The 25618-nt window shown below is 41.5% G+C and overlaps 1 protein-coding gene across 1 annotated transcript in view; it reads left to right on the top strand.

Annotated features, from left to right (window-relative positions):
• The window catches only part of SLC9C1 (solute carrier family 9 member C1), a 3253894-nt gene that overhangs the window by 125263 nt on the left and 3103013 nt on the right, over nucleotides 1-25618 (top strand). Inside the window, exon 3 of the mRNA XM_044066060.1 lies at nucleotides 7852-8017. Coding sequence (XP_043921995.1) covers nucleotides 7852-8017 — 166 coding nt within the window. The remainder of the gene's footprint in view (nucleotides 1-7851; nucleotides 8018-25618) is intronic.

Here is a 25618-nt window from a genome sequence, read left to right as displayed (position 1 = left end):
TGATGGTGCTTCAACTGTATCCTCTCTTTCACAAAGATAGGGTTACTTTGTGAACAAATCCTTCATTTCTGCCTAAACTGGTTTTATAGTTTATTTATCACCTGGTTTTCTATCCAGAATCAAAACGACTTCTACATACTCTTGATGTCCACATGCAACTCAGATACCACACTGACAAGACAAAAACCTTTAGGGATTCTAATCTTTCTTATGAGGGTAAGAAAAATGACCAATCAGTGTCAAAATAATTAATTTCTAAATGACTGTCTCATGCTATTGCTTTTTCCAGGCAAGGTTATGGCCCACTATGTCAGGGTTTGGCATACTCCTGGGACTTTTTAGAAAGAGATAGACTGTAGAAATATTCTAGTGAAATGCAACTTGGTCATCTGTATGCACCATTACCAAGCACTACAAATTATATTCTTTCTCTAGGTCCAGTCCAAGCTTTGATATGACTATCTCCAAGGGCTGTTGGACTCTGATCCTTCTTCCTTCTCCCTTTTCCCTTTATTTCTAAGCTCTGGTATTCATCCAGTATAGATTAGGCTACTGAAACAGTGATCTAATGATGAACATAGTACAACTGTGTAAGTAAATTTGCTATAACATTAGACATTCATATAGATCACTGTTGTTGTTTGAAAACCCTCCTTGCCTCCACCTCTTTTCTTTCTGTACGTGTTTTACACCAGGGAGTAGATATTTTTCCTTTCCCTTTCTCCTAGCACATGCATTGCTGAGAGGGTTCTAGACTCTCGAGTGTAAATTACGTAATTGAACTGTTAAAAGTTCAAACATCATATGGTCGACACCATATGATCGAACTTTTTAAAGTTTGAACGTTTCAAAGGAGATCTCCGTACAGTGCGGAATGGGAAGATTTCCCTTTCCTGCACTGTAGTACGATCTCAGAGTTGGTATATTTAAAGAGTGGGTGGTGCAGGGGGGCTTGCCCCCCTACCTAAAATGGTCGAGTAGGTTTTTTTCTGTTGTTAATTTTTTTTTTAGCTTTTTGAACTTTTAAAAGTTCGATCATATGGCTTTGACCATATGACATTCAAACTTTTAAAAATTCGATAATGTAATATACACCCTAGACTCCCTTGCCTTGAGGCAAGAAGATGTGAAGGTTTGTTACTCTAACTACTGACTTTATATAGCTCTCCTCAAGTTGTACAATGGTATGCCCTAAAGCTTTTGGAAGCTGGCTGGTCATCCAGTCCTTGGCAAGATATGTCCCATATAGCTTAGGCTACTGCAACAATGATTGAGTCGAACATCTGTAAGTTTGCTTGCACAATTGTACTTTTGTTGCTGGTAGTTAATAAAGCTGCTGCAGAAAAATACTCCTGAGACAATATCAACACAGATTCTTATCTCAACCTGTAAAATCAGGTTTCACTTCTTGGGAGTGTCCCATCTTAAATACTTACAATCTCCCCTTTAGAAAATCCCTCAGTCTGACATATATATGTAGATAGCGTTATATAGATATATATAGGGGTACATATATCTATATACGTATGTATCTATATCTTTGTATCTACGTATCTATATATAGATATAGATATAAATATTTGGTTGGTTTTATTTTGCTCTATTTATAATGAACACATATTTATGAACAACCAGCTATTGCTCATGTTTTAGAATACTAATGACCTTTTTATTGCATAACTGATCATTTCTTCATACTTGTTTTAAAGATTTGGCATTCTTGAACCGCCACACCTATGCTGTAAGCATAAGATACTGGTAACCCCTGATTTATGTTGTTCCTGTCTAGACACTAGAACTGATGAACACTGAATCTGATGGGCTAGTCACCTTGGCAACATTTCTTCATGGCAACAGCAGCTCTTGCTGTCTTGAGCTCCTCCCCAATCCATAAACCTTTGCTTTCTTGTTAATCTCCAGATGTTGTTGCCACCATTATGAGCTTCAATGACTCTGTGCTTTGCTTGAACATTGAGAAGGTTTTTCCTGCAGTTTTCTGTCTCAGATAAGTCTATTTTTCTCAGTTATTTTGAGTATTTCAAAGTTAGATTATAGTCAGAATCTCAGTTTTTGACCTTTTTACCAGTTCCGACCTTTATTATCTCTCTTCTTGCCTTAACATTTCCCCTCTCATACCCACCCTGTCACCTGTGTTTAAAAAATATATATATACATTTCCTTCCATCTGGGATCTTAATACTGAGAAATCAGTCAAAAAAATGTATCCAGTGTGGGCACCCCCTCCCACAAGATCGAGAAGAGATGTGTGCTATATTTCTTTGAGGTAGGGCATTTGCATGCTGACTGTTCATTATGTAAACATTTTAGATCCAGTGTTGTCTATTTTTGCCCGGTTCAACACATGAGTTGTTGGATCCAATTGGATCTGACCTCACCACTGAATTTGAAGCTTTTAGGATCTATGGCTCTGACTCCTCTCTTACCTATAATTCCTTCCACTCCACCTTAGTACCTCAGATCTTGTTTGCCACCTAAAGACTTTCGACATGTTCCACATTGGCTCCTTTCAAAATAATATCCCTTTTCTCCTCTCTCTACTGAGAGATTTATCTCTCCAATTTAATAGATAGTTGCATAGTTAAACAGACAGGTGTTTATATTTACATAGTTAGTCATTTTTTCAATAGTTTTATAGTTAGCATTTATACATAGTAGTCATCTTAGTAGCCGTAATAATAGTTAAATAGTAGTTTTGGAAGTATAGAGTGTGGATACACAGTTAGTATAACTTTTAAGCTGTGTAATTTATAGTGTGTGTGTGTGTGTGTGTGTGTGTGTGTGTGTGTGTGTGTATATATATATATTTATATATATATATATATATATATATATATATATATTTTTTTTTTTTATAAGTTTCTGTAAAAATTATAGTGTGGCTGTGTTTTTTTCCCCTTTACACACCTAAACTTTATCAGGTCAAATATGTTAAAAAGCCAGGCTTTCAAAACATGCTCCAAATGTGGACACAGGTGTCCTCCCCAAGACCCACACTTTTGTGTGGGTCTTGTTTAGGTGCTGCCCACCTCAGTTCAGATTTTCAGACCTGCAGTTCCCAGGCATTTCAAACTTGGAGAGAGAAGCTCATAGTTAATGGTTTAGTTCCTCCACAGACAGAGTCGTCCATCTCTACAATAAACTCTTCATCTACTGCTGTTTCAACATCCAAGAAGCAAGATAAACTGAAGACAAAAAAAGAAACCAAAATGGAAGAATGATTCTGAAAAGAGAGATAAGGATAAGTCAGTAAATCTAGGAAACAGTCCCCAGACCCCACTGTTTTAGTCAAACTGGACCCAAAGATTCCAAGAAAGTCAGATCCAACAGTTTTTCAGGTCCTTCTCTCAAACACATTTTTCCCCAGAACTAGTGAGCCTAAGGGTGCATTCGCCAATTCTCCAAGAATGGAGATATTCCAGACCACCTTCAATGGTTTCTTCTACTCTGGCATCCAGAAGTCTAACTGAACAAGATGTTGACAGAATGATGTAGAAGTTCCTTAGAATGCAAGTTCAGCTTGGGGTTCTCTCAGTGCTGTTCCCTTTGAACATGCAGAGTATTGTTCCTGCTCCACCCTTCAGATCTAGTACAGTAAAACCAACTTCCCTGGAGCACTTTCATCCAAGCCGACAGTCCAGGTTACTTCAACTCTGACAGAAATCCCTTTCTCATTCGACTCCAATATGTTTGGATTTGAAAGAAACTTGGAACTGAAGCGTCTCTGTTGGGTTTCGAGGATATGGATTGAATCCAAAGTTATTAGAGTCATCCTTTTTCCTTGGGACCTCTGCACTTGATAGCTCAGCTCTGAGATCAGCTTCAGGGTTAAGGACCATTGGTACCAGTTTATCTTTTTAATCTTTGGATAGGAGAAGATCTTCAGGGTCAATTGCAGTTTCGGCTTCTGAGGCTTTTGAGAGGGTCTTGAATATACCAAGTCTTCTCCATCCAGCTGATTTGTATCCAAACCCCAATTTGATTCTGCATCTTCTTCCCATCCTTCTATCAGACAGGGACAGGTGGTACCACAGGCTTTCAAGACTCCATGCTATAATAGCTTCCAGAGACAGAGAGGGGAGCTATAAAGGAAGACAATGCCCCTGTAGCAGAGGAGGCTTGCAAAACCAGGGGTCTACAGATTCCTTTTCTGACAGACCCTTTTAGCGCACCTGAAAAGGGGTCTGATTGTCCACCTCTGGAGGCAGTCGCGAGTCATCAATCTCTGCACCAGAGAGTCTGGCTAGATATAACAAAAGACCATTGGGTGCAGATAATTATTTCCAGAGGTTATACAATTCCCTTTTCCCCACTTCTTCCATCTTTAAGAAAATGTCCTGATGTTCCACCCAATCAGAGGAATTCAGCAGCACTAGAAATCCAAAAGCTGCTAAGAAAAAGAGTCATCCAGGAGATCCCACCAGACCAAATAGAATCTGGAACTTACTCAAGATTCTTTTTAGTGCCAAAGAAAACAAGATACTGGAGACCAGTTTTGTATCTCAATGTATAGAACAAGTCAGTTCGGCACACAAGGTTCCATATGATCATGGTTCAATCCATTCTACCCGTTCTGGGCAAGGACGACTGGATGTACTTGATAGATCTTCAGGATGCTTACTATCACATAAAGATGAACAGATGATCCAGAAGGTACTTATTCTTCTGGCTGGGAGCCAGTCACTATCAGTTCAGATGACTGCCCTTTGGCCTCACCACAGCCCCCAAAGTGTCCACTAAGTGCATGGTAGATGGCAGTGGTAGCAGCTCACTTGAGAATGCAAGGATTCCAGGTGTTTCCATATTTAGATGATTGGCTTATTACCACCCCCAACCAGTCATCGACTGATAAAAGCATGAGATCAGGTCCTACAGACTTGTTCACATCTCAGAATAACCACAAATTTCAACAGGCCTCACTTACAACCAACCCAGACATTAGAATTCATGGGAGCAGTGTTCAACACAATATCTATGATAGCTTCTCTTCCACTATCAAGAGTACAAGTGATAAGGATACAGGTCAGGAAAATAATTTGTAGTGCCCAAATTTCAGCTTAATTGATTCTGCAAGCCATGGAGTCAATATCAGTGGCAATAATTTTAGCTCCTTTTCTGAGATTCTAGATGAGAATTCTACAATGGATGCTAGCAATACAGTCGTCAATACTTTCTCAATCCATGTCAGTGAAGATGAGAATAACTCATGTATGCATAATATACCGTTGCTGGTGGATACAATCACAACAGGTATTACAAGGCCATCCTTTCGTCCTCCCTCAGCCCAAGGCTATAGTGATCATGGATGCTTCCCAGATTGAGTGGGAGGGACATTTTCTGGAAATAACAGTCCAAGGCACTTGGTCCCCCAAAGAGGTCAACTTACATATCAATGTTCTGGAGATGAGAGCTGTGCTTTTGGCATTACAGGCATTCCAAGACTCTCTCCCTCTTGAAACAATTACAGTCCAAACAGACAATATGTCAGTAGTTTGGTGCATCAACAAGCAATGGGGAACTAGGTCTTATCCCCTATGTTGAGAAGCTTTCAGAGTGTAACAATGGTTAATATCGTCCAACCATTTTCTAATAGCAGTGCACATTCCGGGGAAGTCCAACGTGATGGCAGACAAACTAAGCAGGTCCATCTTACTACCTCATGAGTGGTCTGTCAACAGCAAAGTGACGGATATGATTTTCAGTTAACGGGGTCAGCCTTGCTGCGATATTTTTGCCTCTCCCCTAAACAACAAGTGCAGCAACTTTTTTGCTCTTATCCCCCATGGAGGCGAATCACCAAGGAATACTCTGCTCCATGATTGGCCCCCTGGTCTTCTGTATGCTTATTCTCCATCTCCCCTAATTCCCAAATTCCTACAAAAAGTAGTCTGGTTGAAGAGAGCAACGTCATTCTCATTGTACCCACCTTACTGGCCTCAACAGATTTGGTTTCCCTTCCTTTGGCCTCATCTACTATATCCACCTTGGATTCTAGATCCAATTCTAGACATACTGTCTTACCCGACAGGAATGGTTCATCCCGATGTCAGACCTCAAACTAAGAGTGTGGTTTCTCCAATTCCTTTAACAGCCAGACAACAAATGCTCTCTTCCCCGTCCATTCCATACTTTTATCTTCCCATATACCTACTAGGAAACTCTACAGGAGTAAATGGAAAAGGTTCATTTGTTGAGCAGAACAAAATCAGATAGAACCCTTTTCAGCCCCAATTCAATGTGTCCTGGAATTTTGGTTGAGTTTATTTAACGCATCAACTATTAAAGTCCAACTTTCATGCAGGATTTCAAAATTCTTCACTGGCTTCTCTAAACTGTGCAAGGCCTTTTTGAGAAGTACTGTCTTGCTAAGACCCCCTTACAAAGACCCCATGCCACCATGGGATTTAAATTTGGTAATGCAAAACTTAATTCCCCTTTTGAACTGGCAGCTAAATATGGTCTTAAATTTTTGACCTGGAAAACTATCTTTTTAGTTGCAATTATATCTGCTAGAAGAATGTCAGAGGTTCAAGCATCATCTTCTAAGTCTCTGTATTATATTTTTCATAAGGATAGGGTCACGTTACATACCAATGCTTCCTTCCTTCCTAAGGTGGTGTCAGAATCCAACATCAACCAATCTATTACCTTGCTAGTATTCTTTCCAAAATTTAGAAATAAAGGGGAATATATGCTGCACTTGCTGGATGTTCATAGAAATTACATTTCTACCTACACAGAGCAAAAGGGTTTAGAAAGACAGATCAACAATTTATTTCCTTTGCACATAAAACTTGGAAAATCAGTTGCAAAAGTAACTCCAGCTATATGGTTGACAGACTGCATTTCATTCATCTGTAACAAACTGAGTCTTCCCTTACCAAAGCCTTTAAAGGCTCACTCAACCAGATCTGTGGCCACTTTTCCTGTGTTCGAGTCTAGAGCTTTTATGGGTGATATATGTGTGGCTGCAACTTGGTCAAATCCTTATACTCTTATCACTCATTACAAAGTAGATCTGTACTCAAGGGGAAGAGCAGTCATTGGCTCATTTGTACTCAGGAATATCCTTCCTTAGAGTCCACCCAGGATTTTAGGTAGCTGGCTACTCTGTCTCATTAGTTTAGGAATGAATGAAAGTTGACAACATCAGATAAAGAATTTATGTACTTACCATAATGTTCCATCTGAGTTGCCCATTTTCAGTCTTCCTCAACTCCCCACCCACCAAGCCCCACCATTTGTTATGACTGATTTCTGGAGGAATGAGAGGCTTCAAGGACACCAATGTCTTTTGTATTGAACTCCAGTTATGGTATATCATTGAAGTTTTCCTGTCAAGCAGCAAACAGGATCTAACAGATATTAAGAATTGGTGCGTTATGAGTGGGGAAGGAGCAAGAGAGTTTTTCAAAGGCCACAAGCTAGTGTAATGGCTGAGTCAGATCCAAGGATTGGATCAGAACCCATTAGTTGAGGAAACATGAAAATAGACAATACAGATTGAACATTATGGTGAGTACATAACTTCTTTCTCCTTCAAAGTTATTCCTTTATACTAGTGCAGTTTATACAGTAACTAAACCATAGATATCTAAGTGCAGTATATGGGAGGCGGTAGCACAGTCTGCAGCAGTACTCATGATGTGGCTTACTAACAAGCAACAAACTAGCAGCTACAGCTATATTATCATCTTAAAATGTTATAAAGTAATGTGCATTAGACAAAAGCCATGGTGATATATTTTACATGTGATAAATATGTAAACCTCTTAACATCCATACTCTTAGATTTGCCACAACTGTTTTTTTTTTTTTTTTTTTTTTTGGCAGGGTATATTACTAGCAGTTCCAGGATTACTTATAAACTGTCTTCTAACTGCATTTTTGGCTGTGAAAGTATATCCTTATAACTGGGACTGGTATACTGGCATGCTGTTTGGAGCAATTCTTAGCTCCACAGATTCCACCGTAACTACCGATTTGCTGAAAAATTTAGGTATCTCACTTTTGCATACTTCATTTCACTATTTTATTTTTTATAATTAGAAAGTAATAAGATGAACAGGTTACAAATGTGTGTAGTGGAAAAGCTGAATGCATAATGATAGCAGTGGCCATGACTGGTTTGTGCAGGAGATCAGTGATGGGGAAGAAAGGGGCAATTGTGAACTTGTGCTTTGGAGTGTAGTGAGATGGCAAATTTTTTAAATTCTCTACAAAGTACTCTGTCAGAAATATTGAGTGAGCAAGTGGCTATAACTAAGGACAGGAATTTTTTTCTGAGATGGTATATAGGATCTGAACTGCCTCGACATAATAAGGCCTTGTTATGTATAATTCTGGTGGCTGCCAAAAAAGCAATTACTAGAAAATGGAAATGAAATTCTAAACCAACTGTAGTTGAAGTATTGAATATTGTAACTGAGTTAAAAGAATTGGAAGTGGGAGCTTTAGAAAAGGGAAGGAGCAAATTACATAGAAATAAATGGAAGTTGTGGGAACAATACATGCAGAATAATTTTAGGAGGAGGACGAGGATTGAGGTTTAAGGAAAGTCTGGAATTCATCAATTTATGTAAGGCTGGACTGATGATAACTACAAAGAAAGAAAATATGTGTGATGTATAATATATGTAACGAGGAAAAAAAATAATATGGTATGTTTTCTTTTCTTTTCTGTTAATGTATGCCTATCCGTTCAGTGTTTATTTTATAAAGGTGTTTAAAAAGGTTAAAAAAAGAGTAAGATTAACAGTTCTAAGAAAGAAAAGTACTAAGGCTATTAGCTTGGAACAACTAGCTACTTGCTTTATAAAAAGTATTTCTTACCCATACAGTTGGTCATGAATACACACACACACACACACACACACACACACACACACACACACACACACACATTATCCTGTTGAACAAAGTTTGAATTCTCAAGCTTCAACTGCCCAAGCTTCATCTCACTGATGGCTGGACGTCCTCCATAGGAAATCATTGTCGGTGAGTTGTGCCAGAAGTGATTCCCTATTAGAAATGTCCCCTTTTTCAAGTAGATACGACCTCAGAGTTGGTATATATATATATATATATATATATATATATATATATATATATATATATATATAAGTTCGGGTGGTGTGAGGGGGGGAGGGGCTTCCTCCTGCTAAAACACTTTAAAAAAAATTTTTCAGCAAGATGTTTTCAACGAATGTAGTTAGGGGATTCTGAACCTCAGTGCATTTGCTTTTGTCCACTCATAGTGAAAGCCACACATAACTCCACACACACTCCATGCCACTCATTCCCAGTCTTGCCATCAGGATTTCTGTAGAATTTTATACTGTCAGTGGATAGCAAACTGAGATACATGGAAGAGTGTATATACAATAGATATTTCCCAACTGCTACTGGGGTTTAGCACTGAAAGCTTGGTAAAAGTCTTCTATGCCATCAGTTTATCTTACTGTTTTTAGAAAATTAATGAACTTTTGTTATTGTTCAAACAAGAAAACCTACATATAAAAATGAAGAGATTGTTCATGCCAAGTTACAGTGATATACTTTTGTCTATTACAGAACCACTAGATGTGATGTCATCAATTTTCATTCTATCCTCAACTTTTGGGGTTTGGATCCATTCCTCGGATCCGACTCAGCTGTTACTAAAGCTCGTGGCCTCCAAAAAGCTTTCAAGCTCCTCCCTTACCCATAATGCACCAACCATTAATATATCACAGATCTAATTTGCCATTTTTTGCAAAAAGACGTGGTCAGCCTGAGCTCTCGAGTTGTTCTAAGATAAGTATTCTTTTCTTATAGTTTCCCTTTTTCTATCATAAATCTCATTGTCATGTTTTGCTCCCTTTACACTTGCTGTAATACTTTATATCATTGTTGGTAATACTTCTAGTCCTCGTTTCTGCTATTGTTACACATTAGAGTAGTCCTTCATACCATTGCTGGTATTTCTTTTTCCCTTTATTCTCTCTTTTCAAAAAAAAAAAAGTTTTGTTTCCCTTTTTTCCCTTTCTCTTTGTTGCCGGTATGTCAGATAAAGGGCCTTCCACTTTTAAAAAATGCCAAAAGAGTGGGCTCAAATTACCCCTTTCAGACACCCATGTTTTGTGTTTATTGCTTGGGCCCACAGCATCTCCAAGAGGATTGCTCGATATGGAAGAACTTCCATCCTACAGCTGTAGCAGACAGGAAGAATAAGTTGATACTAAAGGGGTTGCTTCTGTCAACCTTCAATGAAGCTATTTCTGGGGCTCAATCCCACAAGACTAAAAATAAGGAGTCTGTGACTAAGTCTCCAAGACCCTCTACTTTGTTGACTTGATCTTCAGAGCTGCCTAAGAAGACACCAAGGCCAGATCTGAAACCAGTTCAGATCCTCTCTGTTTAAGATGTGATGAAAAAATCAACTGATCCGAGATTTTTGGATCCAAAAATCCAACCAAGGACAAAATACTCACCAACACTGGAACCACTACATTCTAGGGTTGAGTCTCCTTTTTTGGAGAGACATCATTTCAGGTCACTGTCCCTTGCCTCATCTCATTCTTCCAGGAGTTTGACTGAGGAAGATGTGGACAGAATGATGAGAAGATTCCTTTTGGTGCAGATACAGATGGGTGTTCTTCGGGATCCTACTCCCTTAGGTTAGGAAACCCATCCATCTATCACACCGCCATTAGCTGCTTGTTCTCTGATCCCACCTGTTGTTTCAGAGTTCCTGGAGCCAAACGTTCTGGGTCCATACAGCTCAGATCTGAAGATACCGTTAACTTTGGATATGAAACATTCTCTGAGTGTACTGGCTCTGACATCTTTAGGTCCAGATGAGTCTGGGAGCTGAAGCTGCCTTGTCAGGTCTGAGGCATTGGAGTCAGCTCCAAGGTTTCTGGAGCTGTCTCTGCTCCTCGTAGCTTTGGCATTAAATAGTTCAGCTTTGACTTCCACCAAGGGGAGTTTGCTCTTGGGACAGAGGAAGGCAGTGGTCCAGAAGCCTGCCTTCTCAGAACCATTGTCTTACTTCACCCCAGAGTGATATACCTTTGAAGTAGTGAAGAGAGTGTTTTGTACTCCAACAGGATGGACGGATCCAACCCCCTCGTATCTCCAATCTGGTTTCCAGATATCTCTGTGCTTAGAACCACATCATTCTATGCTGCTGTCCCTGCAGCATAGAATGATGCTGTCCCTGCAGCATCATTCTATGCTGCAGGGACAGCCAGCTCAAGGCCCCCAGACCACCCAGCAGGGCCTTACTATCTCTCCTGACACTTCACCAAATCATCCCACTGAGGAAGTCCCTAGGAAGAGGAAGTGCAAGAGGAGGCACTTAGACTCTCTGCAAGAGTCTGTCACTGAGCATACTGATTTTGATGAAAGAGAACAGTCCCCATGATCACCTCTGGAAGACGTCTCATTTGGAGAATTCTTGAGATTCTCAAACAACGGGATGGTGTTCCTGGAGGTATTTGGATCTGGCCCATCTACGTCCTGGGTAACTTTGCCCACTTATGACCTCATTGATTTAGTCTCTAGGTGGGCATGGAAGGAACCTGATTCAGTTGAGCCAGTCCCTAAGAGGCCAGATTAAATTCTGGCTCCACCTATCAGGAAGGAAGTCTAGAGTAAGGGGGTGCCCGTTGAAGGTATGGTCATGATGTCATCCACCAAGAAGAAACTTTCTGAGCAAAGTTCCTCTGATCGTCCCCCTAACAGGGAGTCTAGGGTGATGGATAGATTTGGAAAGCATGTATATCTGTCTGCAACTTTTGCCCTTAGGTAGCTAAACTATTTGACACATTTTACCAGACTATAAAAGGAGTTGAGCAAGGAACTTTTAAAATCTCTTTCTAGGACCATTACTGCTGAGGCTCAGTCTTCTGTGGCATCTCAGTTGGCTACCCTCCAATCTATTTCAAATTCGTCCATGAGGCGTATCTTGCATGCAGCCAAAGGTGCCTAAATGGTAGTGGGTTCAGGCATTTCCATTAGGAGGCATGCCTGGATGCACTTAAATGATTTTGCAGAACCTTTCAAGTTTTGTTTGTCAATGCATGCTTTGACGGCAGTTTGTTGTTTGGCCCAAAAGTGAAGGCCACACTCTCCAGGTGTGAAAAAGATTGAAGGACCCTCTCTGCAGTGGGCCTATATTTTTCCATCCCTCAAATATCCTTTCTAAGAATCAACGAGGTGGATGGAAAATGTGGTTCAGAAAGTCTCAGGGTCCTTTCCAGGACACGTGTAGATAGTTCCCCTAAGGGCAGATGTGGGAACTGAAATGGATGACACAATCTATAGGAGAGAAGGAGGCTCACTAAACCAAAGGTCCAGAGATTCTTTCTCTGATAGGTCCTGTTAGTGCTCTTGAAAGGAGGCTTGATTGTCCTCCTCTGGAAGCAATCAGGGGTCCACTATCCCTGCAATAGAGAGCCTGGCTAGACATAACAAGAGATACTTGGGTGAAAAAGATTATTTACAGAGGTTTTATAATTTCCTTTTCCCTTGCCTCCCTAGCTGTATGCAAAATTCCTGATTCACCCAGAGGAAAGCAGCAGCACTAGAAATACAAAAGCTTTTAGAAAAAGGTCCCACCAGACCAGATGGACTCCAGAACTTACTCAAAATTCTTTTTAGTGCCAAAGAAAACAGGGGACTGGAGACCAATTTTGGATCTCAGCACTTTGAATAAGTCAGTTCAATATACAAAGTTTCAGATGGTCATGGTTCAGTCCATTGTACCCTTCCTGGGCAAGGACGACTGGATGTGCTCGACAGACCTTCAGGATGCATACTATTACATAACAATGGACAGACAGTTGAGAAGGTATTTATGCTTCTGGCTGGGAGTAAGTCATCATCAGTTCATAGCACTACCCTTTGGCCTCATCACAGCCCCCAGGTTGTTCACCAAATACATGACAGTGGTAACAGCTCACTTGAGATTGCAGTGATTCCGAGTGTTTCCATATATAGATGACTAGCTCATTGCTGCTTCGACCAGGCACTTATTAATAACAGCAAGAGATCAGGCACTGTGGACTTGTTCTCATCTAGGAATAACCATAAATAACAAGTCTAAGTTACAACCAGCTCAGACCTTGGAATTCATAGGAACAGTGTTCAACACACAGCTTCTCTTCTTCTCTCACAAGTATAGACTATCAGATTTGAGGTCAGAGAAATAGTTCACAATAACAAAATTTCAGCTCGATTGATTCTGCAAACCTTGGGGTCAATGTCTGTGGCCATCATTTTAGTTCCGCTAGTGAGATGTCATATGAGAATTCTTCAATGGGTGCTAGCAACTCAGTGGTCAATTCTTTATCAAAGTATGTCAGCACAAATAAGATTCACTCAGGCATGCAACAAATACCTTTGATGGTGGATTTGATCAGATCAAGTTCTACAAGGGCATCCTTTCATTCTCCCTCAGCACAAGGCCATAGTGTCCATGGACACTTCCAAGATTGGGTGCAGGGGACGTTCTGGGAAAAACAGTCCAAGGCACTTGGTCCCCCGAAGAGGCCAACATGCATATCAGTCTCCTAGAGATAAGAGCAGTGCTCTTAGCATTGCAGGCATTCCAAGACTCTCTCCCTTTCATGACAATTGCTGTCCAGACAGACAATATGTCAGCAGTTTGGTACATCAACAAGCAAGGAGGAACCAGGTCTTACCCCTTGTGTTGAGAAGTCCTCAGAGTGTCTTAATGGGCAATCTCATCTAACCACTTTCTCATAGCAATGCACATTTCAGGGAAGTCCAGTGTGATAGCAGACAAATTGAGCAGGTCCATTCTTCTACCTCATGAGTGATATCTCAACTTAAAAGTGACAGAAATGATTTTCCATTAATGGGGCCAGCCTCACTGCAATCTTTTCACTTCTCCCCTAAACATCAAATGCAGCAGCTACTTTGCTCTAACCCCCCCCCCCCCATGGAATCACCAAGGGATGCTCTACTCCATGATTGGACTCACGGTCTTTTTTATGCTTAGCCACCAATTCCCTTAATTTCAAATTTTCTACAGAAAGCTGCTAGGTTGAAGAACAAAGTCATCCTCAGTGTACCTTACTGGCCTTGACAGATTTGGTTCCTCTTCCTTTGGTCTCATCTTCTTTATCCACCTTGGATTTTTGTTGTATTTCCAGACCTCCTGTCATGCCGACAGGCATGATTCATCCAGATATCTCAAACCTCAAGCTAACAGCATGGTTTCTCCAGTTTTGTTAAAATCCAGACAACCAATGCTTTCTTCCCCTGTTCATCCCCTGTTCATTGTCTACTTTTATCTTCCTGTAAACCTTCTACAAGAAAACTTTACACAAGTAAATGGAAAAAGTTAATTTGCTGGTCACAACAAAAACACATAGACTCCTTCTCAGCTTCTGTACATAGTATACTTGAATTTTTGGCAACAGTTTTTGATGAGGGAGCTAACTCCTCAACAATCAAAGTTCAGTTAGCAGCACACTTCTGCTAAGACACCAGTATAAAGATCCTACTGTGCTATGGAATTTGAACTTGGTACTACAGGCCTTGATTCATTCTCCCTTTGAACCAGTATCTAAATGTGATCTTAAGTTCCTGATCTGGAAAACTGTCTTTCTAGAGGCCATTACCTCTGCTAGAAGAATTTCCAAACTTCAAGCATTGTCCTGTAAACCCCCCTACTTATTCTTTCATAAGGATAGAGTCGCATGATGTACCAATGCTTTTCTCCTTCCTAAGGTGGTGTCAGAATCCAGTATCAATCAGTCCATTCATTTGCCAGTTGTATTTCCTAAATTTGCAAGCAAATGTGAATATATGTCACATTTATTAGATTTTCACAGACAATTACATTTTTACTTATATAGAACAAAAAAAAAATAGAAAGATCAATTATTTGTGTCGTTTGTGGATGCTAAATTGGGAAATCATTTGCAAAGGTAACCTTAGCTAGATGGCTGATGGATTGCATATCATTTATCTACAACAATTTGCATCTAACCTTACTAAAACCTTTAAGAGTCCAGTCAGCTAGCTCCATGGCATTTTCTTCAGTGTTTCTATCTAGAGCTTCATGGATGACATATATACGGCTGCAACCTGGACCAGTCCTCATACTTTTATCACTCAATACATACTATATCTTGTCATGAGGGGAAGAGCATCTTTTGGCACAACTGTGCTCAGGAATATCCTTCCTCAGAGTCCACCTGGGATTTTAGTTAGCTGGAGACTCTGTCCCAAATGTTGAGGATAGAATGAAAATTGATGATATCAGATAGAAGAGTTATGTACTTAACATAACGTTCCATCTGTGTTGTCCATTTTCATTCTTTGTCAACTTCCCACACACCAACCTCCATCCCCTTTTCATTAAGAATTTCTGGAAGAACGAGAGACTACAGGGACATCACACTCCTTAATATTCGGCTCCAGATATGGCCTTTTTGTCTGGAAAGTTATAATAGTTCTTTCACTTTATGTAAAACAACAAACACGATCTGAGGTATGTAAGGGGGTTAGTGCATATGGGTAAGGGAGGAGCTCAAGAGCTTTGTGGTGGCCACAAGCTTTACTAATGGCCGAGTCGGATCCGAAGGTTGGATCTGAACCCAACAGTTGAGGAAGAATGAAAATGGGCAACACAGATGGAACTTTATGGTAAGTACATAACTTTTTTTTTTCATTTTTAGGGTCTTTTTTCTTTATGGGTAAGAAGTTCCATCCCTTCTGCAGCAAAAGCAACAAACTGGCATTTTTTATGTGTTCTTACACTTCTATCAAAAAACAGTATCATGGACTAGTACTAGAAAGTCAAATTCTGCTAAAGTTGGATGGTCATTTATATAACTTTGTATTTTGTTTTGCATTGGCTGTCGTGGAAGATGCTAATCTGCGGACTGTGTTCCACATAAGTGTTATTTCTGGCTTTTATACTCTTTTAATAGTCATACTGTGAGGACCATTCCTGCACTACTTATGTCCCTACCAATTATTTGTTATGGATGTGGGATAAAGTTCAATAATATGTTCACCCATGTTGTATGTATTTTTCTATATTTTAGTTGACTTTCATACGTCTACTGAGCGTACACCATTCTTCTCAATGTCATCCTCACTGAGACACGTACTCCACCACTACTTCTCTGTTCAGCATATCCCGCTGCAGGAAATAAGGTGGCATGCTTCTTCAGCTTGATCAGTACTCCTGCCAATAGCATCTGCTCTAGCATTTAATTATGTTACCAGAAAAAGAAAATACTAGCTTGTAAAGGCCAAGTCGTCTTTCAACACATGGGCATAATTGAAAACAACACTGATCATGAGTGTTAACCTTCTTTGGTCTTGAGGACATATTACTTCCATTCATGGAACAATGTCTCAGAATCATTGACAAAGACATTTAAGAAATAGTCCAGAATGTTTTTGAACAATCAACATTTAAGGAGTTAGCCAAACATAAAAACAGGGAAGACCTTTGTGATGGCAGTGTGCTGGCCCAGTAATCAACGAGCCTCAATCCTCACCACTAGCACCAGTGAGGGGCGTGCACATTGGGAAGGATTAGAAGTACACATACAGTAAAGTACAGTTTCCCTTAAGAGCACACAGAGATCACTGCTGGTTTCTCCCTTTCTCTCCAGATCAACAATAAGACTCCCCACTGGCACAACTATAGGGTTCAGATCCCAGCTGAGTAATCAAGCCAAATCCGTCAGTACCCTCTCTGTCCAGTCAGTGCTTCGTGGCCCTGCCCAAGTGGCTGACATGCACACACTTTGAGATTTGGTTTATATACAAACACACAGACACTCCTGGGGAAGGCTGGCACAGGTTCTCCAGCTATGTCCCCTTCTTTCCAGACTATAAGGTAGAAATCACTGCCACCAACCACTAATATCAGCTACTAATAAGGTTCTTACCAAAGTGTGACCGATTTCAATGTGTAGTGTTATTATTATCCAATGAGTAAGTGTGACTGAACTGCAAGCTTTAATGGAGTGGCTTTGTACAGTATCACCAAATGCATGCAAGTACTCCAGAGCTTAAATTATCTCTATACAAAACAGCCACAGTTGAAAGATTTAAAATATTTAATAATAAATAATAAAAGCACAAGACAAATCTCATCAGTTCAACACAGTGCTAATCAAGAGTTCAGAAATCACAGGAAAATGCTTTAAAATAATACTGTAGAATAGTCTGACATAAATATAGAAAACAGCTAGACTAATCTGGCTGTTTCTATCTATCTCTAAGAGAAATCACAGTTCTAAATAAATATCTTACTTACAGAGCAAGCAAGTGCTGGTGAGTTGATGTCAGCTTTAGCCAAAATTCAAAATGCTCTCTCTTTCTCTTTGGGAAAGTCTTAAATTGATAACACAGTACTGCTGAGTCGTTTCAGATTACATCATTCTTAACAGTTCTGATTTAGTTTCCCAGGCTAACAGAAACTCAACATTTACATTTCTTAGTAAGTTGCACCTGGCCAGGAAGCCACAGCAGTATAAGACATTATACATGTAAAACCTTAGTTATTATCTCTTAAATCAAGACACTCGAAAGAATTTCCTGGCCCAGAGAGCCTGTCTCCGAGCTTGAGATCAGTCATACAATGCTTGACTTATCAGCTTTCTTCCAGCAGAGTGCGCTGTGGTTACATTTTTGAAGCTCAGTACAACATATAGTTTAATCATAACATATAGTTCTCTTTAAAATTTGTAAAACCAAGCCTATGGATTATATTAATATTTACAAATGACATAAAATTATTTACAGAATTCTATCTAGCTAGGCTGGCAGCCTTCACAACCTTCTTCCAGTAAAGCCAAAGACATTAAGAACAAACACTCCAACACAGAAGTATAGAAGGACAGAAAGAGGCTGAAAGAGTAGAACATTCTATGGGAAGTGGAATTGCTGCTCTTTCTCCAAGGACAACGGGTATTTCTCCTTATGGTGGGAGTTTCAGTAAGCCTCATTAAGAATGGCATCAGTCTTCAGCACTGTTATTAGCTGTAAATCTCTTTTTTCATATCACATGAACTTTGAAAGATTTAGAAGTTAGTTTTCCCAATTTCTTCATGTTTTTGTTTGGAATGTGTTGGGACACGTTAGATCTGATTTTGTCCTTTTTATTCTTTTTCAATGAATAAGTTACAGATCCATTCTTCTGATCTGACTCGTCCACATACTTCAGACTTTTATTTACCTTTGTTTACCAGGAAAGTCTGATGGGGTAGTATCCATTTTCAGCGGAGGCCTGTGGAGAAAATCTCCATTTGCTTAAATTTCATTATACTAAGTTCCAGTTAAAGACAAAGTAGTTACATTTTTATTTACATTTATACGTTCTAAGATTTTTACAGAGGAATAAGTGGCTAAAGTGAAAGCCCCGCACAACTTAGTGGATTGTACAAACAGCAGTTATGTATAAAACTTGTTTTTTCATTTCATTGAGAGGTTGAGTGTATTCTGTTTAAGGAGTGTATCATATGGTGAACACAAACTCTCAGTCTTGACATGAGCATGTGCAGGACCAAGACTGGTTAAGATATTAAGTGGTGGTTTAAAACTACTGAGTTTGTTGGGGAGTTTTATTTGTGTGGGGGATACTATTCCAGCATTTAGCAATGTACTCGGAGTAGAGCAAGTCTTCTGCAACATTATTTGACTTATTTGTAAGTAATAAGAATTTGTTACTAGAGCGGAGGTCCCTTGCTGGACAGTAGGTCATTAATACATTATGTATTGCAGGGTATTTTTCTGGATGATGAATGAGTTTGAATCCAACTCTCGAGTTCCTCCATCTAACCATAATGCCCTCATCCATCCTTAGAACCCAAGATTTCTTTTGCCCGCCATCGTATACAGACATGGAATTCTTCTCTCACAGCGTTTGTTATAATTGTCTTTACTTCAGGAAGTAACAAAATTTAATTTCTTTATCTAAATTCCTTTCTCCTTTTATCAAACCTCCCTCTTAGTTATCCGGACACACTTGGCCTCAGGTTTTCTACTATTTTAAATAGTAATTTCTTTTAATTACCATTGCTGGTATTTTATCTTTCTATCTTTTTCCTCTGTCTTTCTTATACTATTCAACAGGATAATTGTTTTTGCCATTAGTGGTATTCTTTTTTTCCTAAAAACAAAAAAAATTGCTGTTATTTTTCTACTCTTCTTTCCATAGGTTTTGTTCTGTCATGGCTGACAAGCCGATAGGCTTCAAAAATGCACTTGTTGTGGGCATAAAATCCCCAACTTGGATGCCTACAAGGAATGAGTTTACTACTTTTGACCAGCTCATTTAAATGCAAGCTGCTCAATCTGTGCAGCTTTTAATTCATGAGCTATAGCTGACAGGACAAACAAACTGGTTCTCAAGGTTTTGCTTCCTTCCTGATCTTCAGGAGCTCAAACCCCCAGTAAATCATTGAAAGCTCCTTCGGAGCACAGGAAATGTTTGCCTCCAAAGTCTCCCAATATTCCTTTGGAGCCACCCTTAAACGTTGCTAAATTATCGGATCCAATTTCTTCAAATCTGAAAAGACATTCTGTGGATCCGAAACAATCAGATCCCGCGGTTATATCTGCTATTCCAACCACTGAAATTATGGATATTACGCCTAGCACTTCCTACATTCTCCCCAAGGCTACATCCACCTTTAATGCAAACACCAAAAAAGCACTCCAGTCTTCAGTCAACCACATCATCCATCAGGTCTTCCAGGAGTCCATCTAAAACAGATGTGGATAGGATGATGCAAACGTTCCTCAGAGATCAGATCCAGATGGGGGTTATCATGGCTCAATTCCATATTGGTTACATGAGTCTGCCTGCCCCTAATTACACAGTTCACCCTTCATTTTTGGAGCCCTAGGATCCAACAGCCCCAAGAGTCCAAGTGTTGGATCCCAAGAGAATTATGTCTTTGATTCTGACAGTATCCCTGACCAGTTCTGTTCTTATGCCTTTGGATCTGAATGGGTCCTGGAGCCAAAACATGGGTATTAGATCCATGGAACCAGGATGTACTCCAGTGATGTTGGATCCATCCCTGCTCCTCAGAGCCTCTGTGCTGGATAGCTTATGTCCAGTTCCCTCTGCCAGGCATGGATCAGGATGGAGTCATGATCTACCCATATTGGGTCACTCAACTCTGGTGCAGGTGGCTACAGTTTCTCTGGGTCTGTATGCCTTCAAGGTTTTGGAAAGGGTCTTTTCTCATTCAAGAAATTTTGTCTCTCATCCTCCCTCATATCCTACCCCTATTCCCTCTTTGGTTCCAAGCTCTGAATCTATTAGACCTATCACACAGGGGCCAGTTCCACCTAGCTTCTAGTTGTTTTTTATAGAGGAACTTCCCCTTTCTTCTAATACCAGCGCTGAATATTCTCCCGAGGATGTCCATCAGAAGAGAACATGCAAGAGGAGACACATAGGTTCCCTGTTGGACTCTCTCACTGAAGATACTGGTTTTGAAGAAGCAGAAGGGTCCCCCAGATCGCCACCTGATGACATTTCCTTTGGAGACATATTAGAGGTTGTTCTTCTGACAACTCTTCTCCAGAGGAATTGATATTTCTGGAGGCTTTTGGTTCTGGTCCATCTATGTCTTGGGTGCCCCCCCATCCCCAGCTGATGAGTTTATTGATCTGGTCTCTTGCCTGGCATGGAAAGAGACAGATTCCATTGAACCAATCCTGTGTCACCCAGACAGTTTCTTAGAACCACCAAAAATAAACCCCACTGGAGCAAAATAGTCCTTGTCAACGCAATGGTTGTGGTGGGAGCCACTGAAATGGAGCTAGCAGAGCAAAGCTCCTCTGTCCACCCACCTAACAGTGAGTCTAGAGCATTGGACAGATGTTGAAAGCATGTTTTCGCTTCAGCAACCTTTGTCCTGAGGTCCCAGAACTACCAGGCACACTTCACAAGGCCAGAGAGAGAGATTTGAGCAAGGAACTGTTAAACTCTCTCTCTGAGTCCATGTCTGCTGTGGATTTCAAAACATCATCTTTTTAGCTGGCCACTGTTTTATCAATTTCCACTCCATCCATGAGGTGGATCTCTCATGCAGCAGAAGGTGCCTCACAGGTAGCTGGTTCAGACATTGCCTTAAGAGACATGCCTGAATGCATCTATGTGACTTTGTGGAGCCTTTCAAGACATTGTTCATCAATGCTTTCCTTGCTGCAACATCCCTGTTTGGCCCTTCTGTAAAAGAAATGCTTACCTGCAGTGAACAAGAAGGAAAGACCCTCCCAGCTATTTGAATGAAGTTTTCTTCCCCTCAACAAACTTTCTCAATAAATCAGAGAGGTGGTAAGAAAATGTTGTTCTGCAAATCTCAGGGATGTTTTCAAGATTCACATGATAACAACTCCTTCATAGGCAGAGGAGGCATTCTAATGGAAGATGTCACCCTCGAGGCAGAGGAGGCCTGCAAAATCAGGGTTTTGAAAATTCCTTCCTAGATAGACCCTTTCAGTACTCCAGAAGTGCTGCCTGACTGCCCACCTCTGGAGGCAGTCAGGGGACACTTGTCCTTGCACCCAGACACTTGGGCTGCTATAACAAAAGATACCTGGGTTCTAAAAATAATATCCAGAGATTACTTCATATTATTTCCCAACCTTCAATTTCCAAAAGATAGAAGCTTCCCAATGTTACATCCAGTCAGAGGAAAGCTGCAACACAAGGAATTCAAAAGCTGTTAGACAAAAGAGTAATCCATGAGTTCCTACCAGACCAAATAGGATTCAGAACTTACTTACATTTCTTTTTAGTATCAAAAAAGACAAGAGACTTGAGACTAATTTTGGATCTAAGCAAACTAAATAAATTCATGAAAAAGTCAACTTACGAATGGTCATTGTTCAGTCCATTCTGCTGTTTCTGCACAAGGATGATTGGATGTGTTGCACACATCTTCAGGATGCGTACTATCACATCAAAATAGACAGGCCCCCATGGTGTTCACCACATGTATGGTACTGATGGTAGCTCAGTTGAGACTAAAAGGATATGGAATTTTTCCATATCTAGACAACTGGCTCCTCACTGCTCTTATCATGCATCTCCTACAACAGTTCAGGGACTATTTGCTCCAGATTTGTCACACAAAAAGTGTCACATTCAACTATACCAAGTCAAACCTGACACCAGTACAGAGCCTGGAGTTTATTGCTGCACATCTGAACACAACAATGCAGATTGCCTCTTTGCCAACTCATCATATAGACACACTCAGATCTCAGATTCTTCAAATTCTATCTCATCCGGCTCCTCCAGAGAGACAAATTCTCCAAGCTTTAGGGTCCATGGCAGCAGCAATAGTTATACGTCTTTTAGCACATTACTTTGTGTCCTTCAGTGGACTGTAGCTGTTCAGTAGTCTGATGGTAAGTTGTCTATCTCGCCTTCATTCTTGCTGGTTGGGTTCGGAGCCGATCCTCGGCTTCGACTCGGCCATCTTTTAAAGCTCGAGAACTACAAACTGGCTCGAGGCCTCTCCATATCCCATGATGCCTGGTGCTAGATACCCAGATCTCGTTTGCCGCTTCTGCTGCGAGGTTGCTCTACTGGCTCAGGTCATATAAAACTTCTATATTGTCTTTTCTCTTCAGAAACTCGTTTTACTTAGAGAGTTTCCCCTCCCCCTTCTACTTCTCCCTTTTTCCTCTAAGGTTTTCCGTTTAAGTTAGAGGATAACCTTATTGCTAGGTGTCCGTTTGAGTTAGAGGATAACCTTTTTCTTCTCTATCTATTTCTTAAAAAAAAAAAAAAATCGTTTCTTATTATCACTGTTAGTTAGTTTGGCTATACTTATTACAGTTGTTGGTGTACTGTCGGTTCTGGTAACTTGTAGTGTATTGTTGTTGTGTTAGTACCTTAACCTTTGTGTGAGTGTGTTTTTTTTTTTTTTTCTTTGGACTTGCCTGTCAATATGTCCAAGGATCCTAAGCCATCCGGATTCAAGAAGTGTGACTCATGCTGTCAGAAGATGTCTCTGACAGATGGTCACACTTCTTGTGTTTATTGTCTGGGCGCCGTGCACCTGCAGGACTTTTGCTCCATTTGCCATGTGTTCAGTCCAAGAGTCCTGCAGGAGCGCAAAAATAAATTGATCCTTAGAGGTTTACTTAAACCTCAAGATTCACCGGCTAAGGCTCAGCCTGTGAAATCTTCCAGGGCACCTAAACCGTCTGCTCCGAGTTCAGAGCCGTTGTTGGGTGAATCTGTACCTTCCTTTTCGGCTCCGGCTGGAACCGATGCTCCTCCCTCCCAGTTGGTTCCGATACGCTCTTCGGAGCCTTCTGAGAGTCAAAAAAGGTCCAGGTCTCCCTCTCTGGAGTCGATATGCTCGGCTCCGAGATCACCTCTGCTCCAGTCGGAGCATAGTCATCACTCATCCCACTCTTCTCGGTCCTCAAGACGTTCGGACCATGACTTGGAAAGAGTGGTCAGCAGACTGCTAAAATCGCAGGCCCTGGCTAAAATGTTGTCCAGCCCCCCTCACCAGGGGTCGGCTCCATCCACGTCTGCAGATATTCCTCCTCCGACTCAACCTTTGAGCTCGGAGCCAGAATTCGTGGGGGTTCGAGTTGTGGAACCATCGGCTCCGATACCTGCTCCTTCAGTTCCGTCGTCAGCTCCAATCACTTCCATGGTTCTGTCCTTGGAGGGATCTGGGTGCCGGGACACCCTTGTCGGCTCTGAGGAGGCGAGTGGCATTGGACCCTTGTCCGACCCCGCTCTCCCCCTCGGAGCCTCGGCTCAGGTGAGTTTGGCTCCTACATCGGCCTTGGAGCCTTCCCCCTTGGTGCGGAGGGGGATTCTGATTTCTTCTGAACCAGATCCCTCTCTCCGTTCCGATTGGGATGCCTTCAAGGTGATGAGGAGTGTTCTGGCCCCTGAGCCAGTGCCACGATCGGCCCCCTTGGCTCCTCTCCCTATGGTGCATGCATCAGCCTCTGCCTCTCTTCCAAACCCCAAGCGTGGGGATCGAGCGCCCCAGGACACCCCTTTGGGTATATCTTCCTCTTCCGAGGCCTCCCCTGATCATTCAGAGGAGCCACCTCGTAGGAGGAAATGCAAGAGTAAGCATGTTGACTCCCCTGAGTCTGTCACATCAGATACCGACTTAGAGGATTGGGAAGGGTCCCCGAGGTCCCCCTCTGAAGATGTCTCCTTCTCAGACATCCTTGAGATGCTTAGACAGAGGGGGAACTGGACTGCCCTTCCGAGGATGAGTCGGTATTCCTGGACGCGTTTAGATGTCGACCTTCCACCTCCTGGGTGTCTTCACCTTTCAACCCACTGATGTCTGTGGTGGCTCGGAAGGCATGGTCAGCTCCAGACACAGTGGAACTGACCCCAAGAAGACCAGCAAAATTCATTACTGCACCACAGGACAAGCAATTTTTGACAAAAGGTGTCCCCGTTGATGCCATGGTGGTAGCGGCGGCCACGAAGAAGGAGTTTGCTGAAACTTCTTCATCTGTTCATCCCCCTAACAAGGAGTCTAGGACGATGGACAGATATGGGAAGCGGATGTTTTCCTCAGCGACTTTTACCATGAAGTCTCTGAATTACTTGTGCCACTTTACCCGTCTACAGAGGGATCTCCTTAAAGAGCTTGGAGATACCCTTCAAGATCCATCAGCTGAGGGGGCCCATGCCAAGGTTGCCTCCCAGCTGGTGACTCTTAATTAAGTGGTTAACTCCTCCATGAGGCTCATTTCTTATGCAGCCGATGGGGCGAGTAGAGCCACAGGCACAGACGTCGCTCTGAGGAGACACGCTTGGATGCGGCTTTGTAACTTTGCAGAAACTTTCAGATGCCTCTTTCACCAACACCCCCTTGGATGGTTCCTCTCTCTTTGGATCTCAGGTGAAGGACACCCTTACCAGGTATGAACAGGAAGGCAAGACTCTCTCTGCTGTAGGGGTCCATTTTTCCACTCCTTCCAGACCATATCCCAAGGGTCAGAAGAGTGGAAAGATGTGGTTCCGGAAATCCCAGGGAGCCTTGGCTGACACACGTGGTGAGTTTCCCTCCAGGGGCAGAGGAGGGAACAATAACAGATGCCGCCCTCGTGGCAGAGGGGGTCCACAAAATCAGGGCAGCAGAGAATCTTTCTCTGACAAGCCCTTCCAGCATCCCTGAAGGGTTGCCCGGCTGTCCACCTCTGGAGGCAGTCGGGGGAAGATTATCGCTGTACCCAAGAGCCTGGCAAGACATAACACAAGACAAATGGGTGCAGTCTGTTATATCCGGAGGTTACAAAATTCCCTTCGTTCGTGCACCATTCTTGCTGAACAAGTCCCTTCCAGATGTTCCACCCAATCTAAGGGATCAAGCAGTTCAGGAAGTTGCAAAACTGCTAAGAAAAAGGGCCATCCAGCAAGTCCCAGCAGACCAGCAAGGATCCGGAATTTACTCAAGGTTCTTTTTGGTACCAAAAAAGACAGGGGACTGGAGACCCATTTTGGATCTCAGCAGACTAAACAGGTCTGTACAAAGAACGAAGTTTCGGATGGTCACTGTACAGTCCATTTTACCCTTCCTGGGTCAGGACAATTGGA

Source organism: Protopterus annectens, chromosome 3.part0 (assembly GCF_019279795.1).
Source record: "Protopterus annectens isolate FY-2018-M chromosome 3.part0, PAN1.0, whole genome shotgun sequence".
In the NCBI taxonomy this organism is placed as follows: domain Eukaryota; kingdom Metazoa; phylum Chordata; order Ceratodontiformes; family Protopteridae; genus Protopterus; species Protopterus annectens.
This window is presented reverse-complemented; position numbering and strand designations above follow the sequence as displayed.